A 14,783-nucleotide genomic window follows, 5' to 3' on the forward strand; every position below is an offset into this window, starting at 1 on the left:
GAGATCTGATCTCATCATCATCCAGTCGGTCTGGAATGACATGAAGAAACAGAATAAACTGAGAAGAACTGTGGCAACGTCTCCAAGATGCTTCAAGAAACCTGGATTTAGTCTCTCTCAGTTTGATCTGTTTCTTGAGTCCTCGATCCTTATATTGCTTTCTCCAGTGAAAAAGTCATCTCATCTGAATCAGGAGATAAATCTGCACAGATCAAGCACCATTTAAAACAGTTCTAAACAAATATGTCTGTAGGGTTGGGTACCGTTTAGGGCTATGCGATTAATCGAAATCGTCATAAAATCGCGATTTGAACGTGCGCGATTTCTAAATCTCTTTATAGCACGATTTTCCGCGCCCCCGACCTCCTTGTATGCTATCCGAACCAATCAGAATGCAGCACGCCTAAATGGAGCACGAGAACATGACCAATGCATGGCTAAAAAAAATCCCTGGACAAGGATTTTTTATTTATTTTTTTTGCCATATGTCTATCCTAGAGACATTTTGTTACACCTTTACTTAGTGATTATTTTGCCTTATGTGTGTTCTAGAGACGTGTTACAGCTTTTTGATAAAGCTCTAATTGGTTTTCTTTTGGAAATATGTTTCAAATTCACACTGAATGCATTTTCTTTTAGAAATATGTTTAAAATTCACACTGAATGCATTAATGACTGTAAAGCATGTCTGTGTGTGTCAAAATTGTTATTAAAATCGAAATCGCAAAATTGATCAAAGAAATCGCGATTTTTTTTTGTCCATATCGCACAGCCCTAGCACCGTTCACATTTTAACCTTTTTTCGGTACTTTACTCTCTGTGTAATTACAAAAACATTTCAATTTTTAATAGGCTAATAATTGTATTATTTTTTTCTACAAATAAGTGATTAATCTGGTTGTAATATTTAATTTTATCATTTAATTGTTTTATTTAAATTTGATAGAAAATGTAATACTTAAAGATGTACATTATACTGTACAAAAGTAATACAAGAGTAATATATTTCTGTTACATGTTAAACCGTACTTTTATTTTGACAGGTTGGCATGAAGTTTCTGTGTGTATACAGCATGATGATGCTAGTTTTATCAAATTAAACGGTAAAATTCTCGCGAAGCAGCTCTGAAGATTAAGTTTTTGTGTTCATGCCGTCATATAGTGAGACGCAGAGGCCGAAAATCCCCACGAGCGTCACGCGTGCTTCAGTATTTGTGTAGTAAACAAAACCGTGTCTCCGCCATGCATTCATACAGAGGCAAGCGGAACATGCAGGATTCATATTTAAACCGTCTTTTTGCATTTTAATATTCACAGACACTAGTTCATATCGCGATTCGAATTAAGTGGCAGTGGCTACTTTTGATTTATTCGTCCTAAAATGACTAATTCCATGGCATTCCGCTCTATAGAGTAAATTATGTTTTTATGAATGGACTCTGCAATCCTGTCCGCGTTTTCGCAGAAACCATATGGCCCTAGAAGTGTAACCACACTTCAGAACTTTTCGGCTTGCCCTGTGTGTTGTTTGAACGAGTTGCAGGGGTGACATCACGCCACAGGGTCTCTCTTTCTCTCTCTGTAGTAGTGTATGCGCCCAGATGCGTTCTCAGGTACCGAAATTTGGCACCGATTGATTTAATGTGAATCGGTACTCGGTAGTACCGACGCAACACCGATTGATGTAACGTGAATCAGTACTCGGTAGCACTGACGCAATTCGATCGGTACCCTTAAAAGTACCGAGTTCGGTACCCAACCCTATATGTCTGTGAATGATGTGAGAGGACAACAGAGGATCGACTTTTTCACTGGAGGAAGTGTTATTATAGATTATGGAGTATTTTTGGGCTATGTGATGGATTATTTTTGCCAGAAGCAACGGTTTAAAGTTGAAATAAGTGTTAAGTGCATCATCCGGATATTTCAAGTGCACTTTTTCTTTCTGGAATTTTCAGTGTGAACACACTAGCACTATTTATACTACAAAACATCATAGAATAGTGCATAAGCACGCGATTTGGGACGCGCCTACAGTCTTGTACACTCCTTGTCAGGCCGTACTTGTGCGTCTTAAGTGTAAGTGGTGGCCCTCTTGTAAGCTATTAGACCTAATGCGCTGGAAAATGGGTTTTAATTTTGTGCTGAAATGCAATTAAGCCTGAAGTAGCCCTCTTTCAGCGCTAAACGCAACCCGGTTAGTATCGACTAGCTCTGCTGCTACAAGAGTGTTAGCATCGATCACGGAAAACGTGCCTGGAAGAATTCCCGTCTCTTCCTCCTTCCTCGTCATTTACTTTGCATGTGTTAACCTAACACTCCCACCTCTCCAATCTAACAATGCAATCTACCGCAGAAAAATATTCTCTCTTCAGCTCCGGGTCTTTTTGAGATGCTGATTTAAGATGTGCCTTTGTAGATATCACTTACCTCTTTGATTTATTCTCTGCTCGGTCTCTGAATACATAGTGTAACTCCTCTTTTTTGAGGCAAGCGTCACTGTTGCTATTTCTCAAATTGTGATGCTTGTTGGAGAGAGGTGATGTATTATTTTATATTTTATATTTCATTTAGTGTAATTTTTATGTATTTTTAATGATTATGTTTATTTAATCATTTTGTTATTTTTTGTATATTTTATTTTTATTTTTTAGTAATTTTTTTCCCCCTGGGTTCTAGAGTTTTAAGTTGACAGCAAATTGGCTTGAAGTTTTGTTTTGATTCAAAAGTGATTTTTGTGAACTCCAAACAATTTTACAAACAAAGATTAACAGTGATTAAGTGTATCTTAGGCAAGAAAAAAAAATTGTTTTTTAGTATTGAGTTTTCCCCGTGCAGTGTTGGAGAAGCTTCTGCTTCATCATTGTTATTTCAATATTGCCTCAGGAAAGCACTGAGCATTTCTCTATTGATACTCCTCATAACCTCTGGTTTAAAAACACACAAAACAAACCCGTTCTTATGAACACAGCAGCACAAACTCAAGGAGATCAAAGCACATGTAAGTCTTAGAATTATTAGCTGTTTTTGTGTAATGTGCTTTAGAGCTGCACTCTTGACCCTGTGCTGTAGTCCAGTAGTCTTGCGCTCCCAATAGAAATGCTTTAAAAGCTTGTGGAAAGAAAAGGGTCAGTAGTCTATTGTTCTTTTTACTTCCTGCTCAAGTTTCTTCCCTTCTGTTTCCAAAAAATAAATACGATTAACTTGTCATCTCAATAACCCTAACAGATAATAAAACACAAGTTATAATGCTTATTTCCCTTGCTGTTTCTCTTCTTTCCAGGAGCAGTTGCCGGACCTGTGGTCTCACTTCCAGGACCTGAACCTGGAGGCCCATATGTACGCGTCCCAGTGGTTCTTAACACTGTTTACCGCCAAGTTCCCTCTCTGCATGGTCTTCCATATCACCGACCTGCTCCTGTGCGAGGTGATACATCTTCCTCCAATCACAAAATTGCAGTAACCAAAAGTCATTTAACCAATGAGTAGTCACTGTGGGTGAGACTAACTAACACAACATAAATAGAAACCTAGCGACCGACATTGGGTCTGTTTTTTCTTCTATAGTATGAATAGTACACATTCAGACATTCTGCTTTTTTGACACACTGCTTTTCATATACTATACTTAGGCAAGTAGGCATATTTAGACGCGCGGCCGAATTTATTAAAACAAGGTTAAGATCAAATTTAAATCAAATTAAACCTCACAGATTTTGTGAATCTGTTGGAGTTTCTGTGCTAGTACGCAACTTGTATGTTTATTAGTAAATGAGACTAAATGTTTTGTGATTTACTTGTCATTTTCACATCTGGTTAGGACAAAATGTTTTGCATTTTGTTTAGAGACATACATGCAACTTATTGTAAAGTAAAGGTCTTTGTCCGAAAATTTCGCACGTTAAAAAAATAAATACGACCTCACGTTGTGTCAATCCCATTTACACACTGCCTCCGAAACTTTCGTTCTGTCATAAAAAAATTCGGATCAGGTTCGATTTTCTGCGTTTTCGCATCCATAGAAAGCATTTTGATAGGATGACGAATACGGAAAAAAAAAAAAACGAAAAAACCTACGAAAATTTCGGACTCTGTGTGCAAGGACCTTAATACTTTACAATAAGTTGTAATTCATTAACACAAGTTAGCATTTAGTAATTGTTCATGTTAATTATATAAATATACTTTGTATTGTTCATTTGTTCATAATACATGAATTAATATTAGTGTATTTTTAAAAACTTGAAATGTTAATAATGTAATAGTATATGAATGCTGTTTGTTAGTTAATGATACTTAATGCTAAACTTTTAAATGAATACAATCAGGTAAATGAATAAAAAGTAATGGAAAATTATCTAGTTAAATTATTTAATTGGCTAGAAATTATTCTTTAAATCTCTTTAAAATTATTATTTATTTTTTTTATCCTTATCCTAGTTATGAATGACTGGAAAAGTTAGAAAATGAATAAAATCTGTAAAATGTCATGGAAATACTTAGATTTAAAATACTGGCTTCTTTGTGAGTGATTATTATTATAATTACTCACAATTATTATATTATCTATACAGCTTGAAATGTTAAAAATGTAATCACATATAGAAATTTAGATTAACTCAGAATGATAATTGCTGTAAAAGTATTTCATATTGTTAGTTTGTGATACCTAATGCTAAACCTTGAAGTTAATAAAAACAGATAACTTAATAAAATCTGTAAAAAAGTAATTGAAATTTACGCTCAAGTTTTTCATTGGCTAGAAATTGGTCTTTTTGAGTGCAATCTCTTCAGTGAAAAATCTATTATTGTATTGCACTTTGTAAGCTCTTGGTAACCCTAAAGATAAACTTAGCGGATTGCATCATTTTTTTATTTTTATGTTTCTTTTCTGGCTAAATAAATATTGTATTTGTGGGGTTTCCAGTAGCACATGAAACTGACGGAAAGTTCAGTTGTTTCTAAACTTCTTGAACTCTGTTAGATTTCCCAAAGCAAGCATCTTTGACTTCTTAGAAATAGGCTTTGTGTCTTTCCAAAAGAAATGCTTCGACCTTTCTGCTCCTCAGAGAGCTTTTCCTTTTATTTTTTTCCCATCGCTTTTCTCCCCTTTTCCTTTCATTCAGCGTCTGTGGTAGCCCGAGGCAAGACAATTAAAAGTTTCCTCAGCCTGTCTCAGTTAATGAATCGCATGATGAGAATCTGTTAGATGCTCTCTCTCTCCTTATCCATCTATCAGTTCATCTCTAATTCATTTAGTGTTCTGCCTTCTTTTGAGGCTCTGGCTCTACTGTTAAGCAACTTGTAGTGATCGTAGTCCTTCTTGTTCACGCATCTCTCCCTAAATCATATTTACATTTCAGATTATTTGTATTCCGTTTTTTTCACAATATATACTTGTTCTAAAGAAGCTTTAAAATTGTGCCATTGTGTGCTTTTGCGCACAAAACCGGAAAGCACTTTCTTGCTTTGGCAAGCTCTAATCTGATTGGCTACCTTCAAACCACTTCCAGGACTAAGGGCACACAGGATTTGTTATCAGTCCGTCGGGAAACAAAGTCTGGTTCACAAGGGACGGTGTTGATATAGTGAGCACTTTTGAAGATTAAATAATTACTGGGCTTGCAAATTTTTTAAAGGTTACTAGCACAAAATCTTTGAAAGTATTTTTAAACTAATAAATTAGATATCTGTAAGTAGTTTTAAGTTAATTGCCATGCCATTTTTTTTTAATTAATTTGTTTATTCACATTGAGTGTATAAAGAAAATATATATAAAAGCTATAAAGAAAAACTATATATATTAAACTATATATACATTATAGTATTATCTATATAATATGTATCTCATATATATAAACTTATATATCAAACTTAGATTTACTCTACTTCTAGAAAAAAATTATAATAAAAAATGCAAATATATATATATATATATATATATATAATATTTATAATATTAATACATTTTTATTTATTTTTAAGTAATACTTATGTTCAGCAAAGAACATATAAATCACAAGTGACAGTAAAGACACCGTTTTAAAAGATTAATTTATATATATTTTTTAATTCAGTTCTTTTGAACTTTCTACTCAAAGAATGAGTAAAACCATTTACACAAAAATATTCCAGGAAAAATTGTTTTCAACACTGATGATAATAATAATAATAATAAATGATAATTGCCATGCCATTTTTTTTTAATTAATTTGTTTATTCACATTGAGTGTATAAAGAAAATATATATAAAAGCTATAAAGAAAAACTATATATATTAAACTATATATACATTATAGTATTATCTATATAATATGTATCTCATATATATAAACTTATATATCAAACTTAGATTTACTCTACTTCTAGAAAAAAATTATAATAAAAAATGCAAATATATATATATATATATATATATATAATATTTATAATATTAATACATTTTTATTTATTTTTAAGTAATACTTATAAAGATGCTGAAAATTCAGCTTTGTATCCGAAGAATTAATTACATTTTAAAATATACTAAAATAAAAACCAATTATTTTAAATTGTAATAATATTTCACAAATATTACAGATTTACTGTATTTTTTGATCAAATGAAAGAGACTTCTTTCAAAAATATAAAAGATCTCGCCGACCCCGAATTATTCTCAATAGTTCCTGCAACTGCAATTATGGCAATTCTTCAAGCTAACGAATTGCTCAGGTTGTTGTAAATTGCTTTGCCTGATATACATACTGATAGTTTTTCTAGTATAAATTCTAACACGAATCATAGTATACGTATTTCTTGCATAACCTTCAGCTCCCAAGCCAAAGAGTAAAGTCTCATCCCTCCCTCAACAAACACAAACACACACGCAGACACACAATTATCCCCCCTGCAATTTCCATTTAGCCCCCTAGCGCCATCTAGAGCCTGTCGGGGAGAGATAGCCTCTGCCGTCTGTTATTAATAGAGAACGCAGGATATTTTTAGCTCGGTGTTGCCATGTGAACGAGTTGTCTAAGCGATGCTGGAGACGGGTGTTTCCATGCGGAGCTGACTTCAGCATTGCTTCTCTGCGATGCCACCTGCTCCCTTCTGACACACACACACACACACACACACACACACACACACACACCGTCCTTCACATCCACCTGCCTGTCAGTCCACCTGAGCGTGTGCGAGCGAGATTGTTTGCCTCTTCCTTCAGCTCCTGTCACTCCCACACATTTGAGCTCTTTGTATGACTCGAGCTATTTTAGGAAATGCAAATGCGCTCGACATCGCACTTCCCTTTCCTAGTACAGCATTGCGGCTCCTCCGAACCATTTAAATGAAATCGTATCGTCTTTTTTACAATAAAGCACCTTTGTATGTGGCCCGTTTTGTCGTTCCAGGCAGTTTGATGTTCAAAGAAATGATTCTGTGTGTGTCATTTAATTTTTCGCTGTCTTCACAGGGGTTGAGCATCATTTTCAATGTGGCGCTGGCTCTTCTGAAGGTACTGCATTTCACCGTGCTTACATTTCCTTGTTTTAAATAGTTCAGAAAAGTCAGGGAAATTCACATGATGGAGGTGGTTTATATGACGGAAAATTAATGGGGAAATTAATAAAATCGGTGAAAAGTCATGGAAATGTATGTAGTTATGCTCAGAAATGTAAAATTATTCTTGGTTAGTGAAATCTCTTTTCAAATTATTATTATTTTTTTAAATCTCTGTCCTATTTATGAATTATTGGAAAACTTAATTCATTGTAAATTAATTAAAACAATAAAAAGTTGTGGAGTTATTCCTAGTCGTGCTCAGATTTAAACTATTAGCTAGAATCTGTTATTTTAGTATAATTTATATATTATAGTATTAATTTTGAATTGGCTTTCATTTTTATATTTTTAGTTTATATTTTGTTTAAATTTAATCATTTTGTTTTGCTTTTATCACAATAACATCGTTTTATCATATCACATAGTTTTTAGTCATTTTAGTTCTTCAGATTAAACTTATTTCAGTTAGTTGCCAAAACAACGTTTAATTTTCATTCAAGTTTTTCAACTAAAATAATATTTTATTTAATTTCAGCTTTATTTCATTTATAGAAAACAATTCTCATAATAACTTATATTTACCAATAACAACACCATTTCTTTGAGTGCAACATTTTATTTTATTTATTCTTTTATTTTACTTTTTAATTATTTTATTTTATTCATTTCGTTTTTTTCTTTATTGCTTTTAGTCATTTTAGTACTTCATCTTAAACTTATTTTTGTTAGTTGCCAAAGCGATATTTCTCATTTTCATTTAAGTTTTTGATCTAAAATAACATTTTATTTTATTTCAGCATTATTTCAATTACAGAAAACAGTTCTCATAATAATTTGTTATATTTACCAATAACAACACCATTTATTTGAGTGCAGTATTTTTTTATTAATTGTTCATTTTATTTTATTATTAGTTTTGTTCTTTTATAGCTTTTAATAATTTTAGTACTTCAGCTTTAATTTATTTCAGTTAGTTGCCAAAGCAATATTTCTAATTTTCATTTAAGTTTTTCACCTAAAATAATATTTTATTTAAATTCAGCTTAATTCCAATTACAGTACAAAAACAGTTCTCATAATAATTTGTTATATTTACCAATAACAACGGCATTTCTTTGAGTACAGTATTTAATTTTTTAATTTTGTTTTATTTTATTCATTGATTTATTTTTATTTTAAGTCCTTATCCTAATCATAAAAAGTCAGGGAAATTCATTAGCTAAAATGTGAGAATCCTGGCACATGATTTATTGCTTTTAGATTAAAATTCATCAACTCTGCAAGTAAAAAAGGAAAATATTGAGTGTGTCTCCCTCTGCTGGTCAGAAGACATATGGCCTTGATTTTTTTTTTTTTTTCTTTCTTCAAAATATTTGTGTGCAGCTGTTCAGAGCTTTCTGGTTTTGTAGTTTTTGCTATGATCAATATTAAACAAGAAACTGAAACACTTAATATATTGTAATATAGTATTACAATCTCATATATAACACTGCTACAAAAACGTAAAAATTTAAAAAATACTGGATGCTTAATTTTAAATGAAGCTTTTCAAATATGAAACGCATATATTTCATTTAAAAATGAGCCCAAAAACAGGATACCATTTCATAATAATACAAATAACCACACATGAAAACAGGTTAGGAAATGCAGCGTAAACAGGAAATAACCTCAGTTTATCACTTTTCCTGCACGCAAGTGGCATTTTTCTTTTCATGAGATGCATTGGCTCGTTAACACCACATAATAAGGAAGTTGATCCGAGCCATGTGGCTGCTGTCGGAGTGATGTATGCGTGCATTTGGGTTTGTTGTTGTGATGTTATTGATCATCAGCGACACGATAGATGACACAGTATACAGCTGTGGGTCATTAGCCCAGTAATGCCACTAGATGCAATTTAAAGGGCAGTTTGTCATTACCAGTTGGCCAATTCTGTCTGCTGCGAAGCTTTCCAACAGCGTTCTCAGCACTAATACATTAGCTTCATCCACAAAGCCACACCTTTGTGTAAGCTGCAATGGCAGAATGACAAATGGAGCTATTGCTCGAGCGGACTGCGCTGGCCTGAATGTGTCTGAGCTAACCTATGGAGGAGACGCGGATATATCCGCTGGTTTAATGTGGAGAAATAGACTCCACTTCCCTGTTCTGTAATTACAGCAGATGTGAGAGCCAGAATAATGTTCTCTGGTTTTTCTCACATTATCAGTTTATTCACTATAGTTTAGAAAATGGTAATTATTAAAAAAACATGATTAAAAAATATTCAGTGTCATAAGGCATACTATTTTGTAATTTGCACTGTTCTGTGTTAATTCTGAAAAAGATTATTATATAAAAGAAATTTAATATAAAGTATAACAAAAAATAATATATGAACGCATTTATTTAGTTTTTAAAAAATTTCATATTGCATCTGAATGTTATTTTGTAGTTCACATTTTTCTCAATTGGGATTCTGATTATATTTACATTACTATAATCCAGAATTTTTTGTCTTCGAGCTACTTTTTTAAATAAATAATATTCTATTACTATTTTCTAGCTATTTTAAATAAAAAACTAAAAATCTTATTTTGGGGTGAAATATAAACCAAACATATTCTTGACAGGTTGCCAATGTGTGTTTTTTTATATTTTCCTCACTGATTAAACGTGTATAAAAGAAAGAAATAATATTGTTAGTGTGTTCTGCAGTTTTCCCGCCATGTTTAAATGGAAACAGAAGAAACCAGTGAAATCAGGTGGACAGAAGCTGATGTGACTGTGCGTGTGAGGAAGCAATGAGATGTGCCTTAATAGAGAGAGAAAGAGAGAGAGTGAGAGGAGCTAGAGGGGGTTGCACTGCCTCGCTCCTATTGGCTAACCATTACGACATTATCCCTGAAGGCTCCCAAACCCCCTCCTCCTCCTCTCTCTCTCTCTCTCTCTCTCTCTGCCGCTCCACACCCCTCCATCTCGCGCTCTGTTTCTCCACATGTCCCTCTGTCTGTTCCCTCAGCGAGCTTCCAGCAGCAATTAGCATTTAGCATGAGTTGCATTGGAGCCTCGGCCATGTCCACTGTCCATTCGTCCATGGTCTCCCGTTCCCTCGCGATGCCCCTCCTATCTTCCTCTCCTCCTCCCTTTCCGCCACTCCGCCGCCTTTTCTAGCATCGACAGCATCTCTGTGAGCATCTCTCCCTCCCCGTCTTCCTCTCACGCGCTCGTCGACTTAGGAAAAGCAAAGCAGTGAAGCCACTGGAGCTGGAGTAACGAAGGCCGGAGGACGAGGAGACGATAACGTCCACCCAGTCTCGCATCTCGCCTCCTTCATCCCACACTTGGCACCTTTGGGATACTTCTGGACCTCGACAGGATGGCGGAGCTGGCAGACTCTGGACCGAGCGAGAACGAGGACTTGGCTTGACTTCATAGACTTAGATCCACCTGACGATGACTCAACTTTCAGTCTGAGACGCTTTGAAGACGTTCAAAAGACTGAAGACGAGTTGTCCGTGTCGACAGCACCACGCGACTCCCCTCCTGCCTGTTGCCAGGCAACAGATTGCAAATTTGGGATTTCGGGAGGAGCTGGCCAATGATAAACTGGGATCGAAGCGTATTTCCTTGTTGAAGTATGTCAAGCCACTTTCGGTTTGCTTTGGCATCTTTTAAACTAGGCGTGGTCTCTGATATTGTTTACATTGCGGACCCAAAATGGATCAACGTAAGTGTGAATCCGCTTTCCGTTTTTTGACGCTGCATGCTCACGCTTGTCGAATCATGATCGAATGACACCGAGACTGCTTTAGCACTACCGAATCAACCGCCTGGACGAACTTTTCCAAAATTGGACGCCGTCTCGGGACGTCAACGTGGCTGACTCCAGGTCAGCCCCAGAGCCTCCGTGGGAGGACGATGCTAGGGACTCTGAAGGAGCCCAAGAGGCTCTTTCACCTTTGACCCCAGAGAGAGACTTGCCTTCACCGCCGCTATGGGCTCAGATACCACCCGCTGTGCGGAGGCTGGAGGAAGGGGGTGCTGGAGAGGACAAGGGTGGGCTGGGCAATGACTGTACCGATAGTGTCATGGGGCTGCTGGGCATGGGTCACCGCCTGTTTGTGCCCCGGCTGCTGGCGGTGAGGGGCAGCTGCTGCAAATAGAGGCCGTCTTCATGTCTGTTTGTGTGTTGTGTGTTTATATGTGACTCTTACCAGGCTGCTTGGGTGGCCTTTGTAAAAATATCAGTAAAATATATATATATTATATTTATTAAAATAGTTATTTTATTAACAATACTTTGATGCCTTAAGTTGTAAGTAAACACTTTTTTTAAACAATTTTAATTTAATTTAATTACATTTTTTAAAATTGTATTTATTTTGTTAGTTCTTTAATGCATTAAGTTCACTTGCATTATAAAAATATTTTTATTTTTAATTATCTATTTATTTGTTTGTTTGTATATTTATTTTATTTATTTATTTATTTATTTTCAATTGCAGCAAACAAACTTTTTTTTTTTTTTTTTTTTTTTTGTGTATTTATTTTTTTTCTGTTAGCAAAGTGCAGATTAACTTTTGGCCATACTGTATATCGGTTATATTGGCCATAAAATAAAAAATTAATTATTAACTTTTCGCTATCTGCCAGAATTTCAGTATTGGTACTTCCTTAGAAATTATATTGTACTGTGCAAATCTTACTCTTACTGTTGTTGTCATTGGACATATGGATTTTAATATCTGATTTATGCTCAACCAATATAGCATCTGTAAAAGGGTTATGTGGCTTTGTCAGGTTCGCAAAAGGCCAATGCAAACATAAATGAGGAAAACAATCACCTAGCAAAGTTCCTCTTCAGGCAGTTTATCAGGTTGATTTTACTGAAATGACCCTAAACCAGTTCTGTTTTTCTATCTGCATGCAGACCTCCAAGGAAGACCTGCTTCAAGCTGACTTTGAGGGTGCGCTGAAATTTTTCCGGGTCCAGCTCCCAAAACGCTACAGGGCGGCAGAGAACGCTCGGCGCTTGATGGAGCAAGCCTGCAATATCAAGGTAAGAAACAACTCCAAACATCTGTCAAACTACAAACCATAAAACACTCTGCATTTATTAATATATTTTTTATTTTATTTCATTTTATTTTAGCTCTTATTTGATTACTTGAGTTCTTTCGATTTGAACAGACCCCCATAAATATTATATTTAATTGTAATATTTTAATAATTTATCTACTTTTTTTGTATGTGCTTTGAACAATGATTTTTCAAACTGTGTGGCTTATAGTGATGAGGTGTGCTTTTAGTTGTCTGATCAGTTGGATTTATGCCTGGCGGATGATGAAATGGGTGGAAATTTATGGACTTATGTTGAAGGAGTTAATTATGTAATCCCAGGTCACTTTGCATTGTCTGAGAAATGTGAAGCGCTACACCACAAAGCTAGCATTGCAGGTATTCAGAGAATGCAGAGACCTTGTCTGCGTTTCAAGGCTCCATTGAAACAAGGTTGAGTTAAGACTCAAGGATAAATACCCACAATTCTCTGCCTGAAACCCATTCCTCAGGACTTCTATAGGCTCTGACCTATTTTCTGCTGCGGTTATTGCTTCTTCCATGCATTCATGCTTTCAAGAGTTTATTTTTGTGGGGGGCAGGGGTTAGTTTTATTTATTTGTGTGATGTTGAGTGTGCATGTTCAGGAAGGAAGGAGGAGGAGATCGAGATGATACTGTCTTCATCTCCTCCTTCCTACTTCTCTTTCTCCTTCTTGTTGTAAATGCAGTCTCGCTGTCACTAACAGCAGGATTTCCTGTGCCCCATTCACTCACTGCTGTGCTTCAGTAATGCAGTAATTGTATAACGCACTGTTTAACTAGGGATGACTGTTTGTATGCTACAATTAATTGCGACATTTAGAATGTTGTGTCCAAACAGTGTTGCTAAAGGGATATTTTCTTGGATATGGCTAGTATGTACTTCTATTGTCAGTGTGTATGTATACTGGATACTGTGTGAATTTTTATATATACTTTTAGATTTTATATGTATATGTGTGTGTGTGTGTTAGTGTGTGAACATAAAAACAGGCAATTTTGACAATTAACCACATTTTCCACCCAAATTCTAATGACTATATTGTGAAAATGACATTTTTGTCATTAATAATTTCAATTAATAATTAAATAATTCATTACATTTAAATAAAACATAATAAAATGGTTAGAATGTTACAGTATAGTATTAGTAATTATTTTAATTTGGCTGATTTTTAACTTTTAACAATTATTTTAAATTTATTGTGATACTGTAAATCAGTTTTTATTATGAGAATTTTGAAAATGAAAAAATAATTAAGGTTAATTCTTTCCCCACCAGCGTTTTTTTTTTTTATGTTTGTTTGTTTTTGCCAGCCACCGCCAGCATTTTTTATCATTTTCGCAAAAGTTTAATGGCCCCCAGAATACTTTGTATGAATATCTGAATATGCAATATGCCAAAACAAATAACAGAGCTCCTGCTTTTAAACAAAAAAAAAATCCATTTTATTCTAGCTTCAAACAATCTTTTTTTTTTTAATCAACACTTGAATGTGGGTAAGTTTAATTAAAAAAGCAACATTTTGAACAAAAAGCTAAAAAAATCCAGTTTTTGTAAAAGACTACATCTGAATCAGATTTAGAATGATGATCAAAACAGATGTAGTAGATCACTTCCATCAACACATCAAAAGCTTGCAAGGTCCTATCAGTTTTGATTTATATGCTGTTTAATGCTTGATGATTGCGTTATTTTACATATGCCTCTGCTTACATATGCTATCGCTTGTTTCTGCTTCTTCTTCTTCGCTGCATTTTGCAACCTTTTTTTTTTTTTCCTTTAAGTAAAACAGTATCTCATGCATTCTATGCTATGTTGTCTATTCACTGAGACTGGACAGAGAACCATGCATTTGTCAGGATTTAGGACCCAGCGAAAGAGAAATTAGAAACCAATAGTAGATCACTTCCATCAACACATCAAAAGCTTGCAAGGTCCTATCAGTTTTGATTTATATGCTGTTTAATGCTCTGAGACTGGACAGAGAACCATGCATTTGTCAGGATTTAGGACCCAGCGAAAGAGAAATTAGAAACCAGAGAGGGAGAAGCTCTCTGTGGGAAACCAGCACCTGAGTGAGGTGATGTAACAGGTGCATTCATCAGCAAGTCCACAAAAAGAGAGCAGCTTCGTTTCACGCTAGAATCATGTGT

General features: G+C 34.8%; 1 protein-coding gene across 1 annotated transcript in view; it reads left to right on the forward strand.

Moving 5' to 3' along the window:
• The window catches only part of rabgap1l (RAB GTPase activating protein 1-like), a 104,943-nt gene that overhangs the window by 75,682 nt on the left and 14,478 nt on the right, over positions 1-14,783 (forward strand). Inside the window, exons 18-20 of the mRNA XM_016462190.1 lie at positions 3,284-3,427; positions 7,454-7,495; positions 12,458-12,586. Of these exons, the coding sequence (XP_016317676.1) occupies positions 3,284-3,427; positions 7,454-7,495; positions 12,458-12,586 (315 nt within the window). The remainder of the gene's footprint in view (positions 1-3,283; positions 3,428-7,453; positions 7,496-12,457; positions 12,587-14,783) is intronic.

Source organism: Sinocyclocheilus anshuiensis, unplaced genomic scaffold, assembly GCF_001515605.1.
Source record: "Sinocyclocheilus anshuiensis isolate Anshui unplaced genomic scaffold, SAMN03320099.WGS_v1.1 scaffold560, whole genome shotgun sequence".
In the NCBI taxonomy this organism is placed as follows: domain Eukaryota; kingdom Metazoa; phylum Chordata; class Actinopteri; order Cypriniformes; family Cyprinidae; genus Sinocyclocheilus; species Sinocyclocheilus anshuiensis.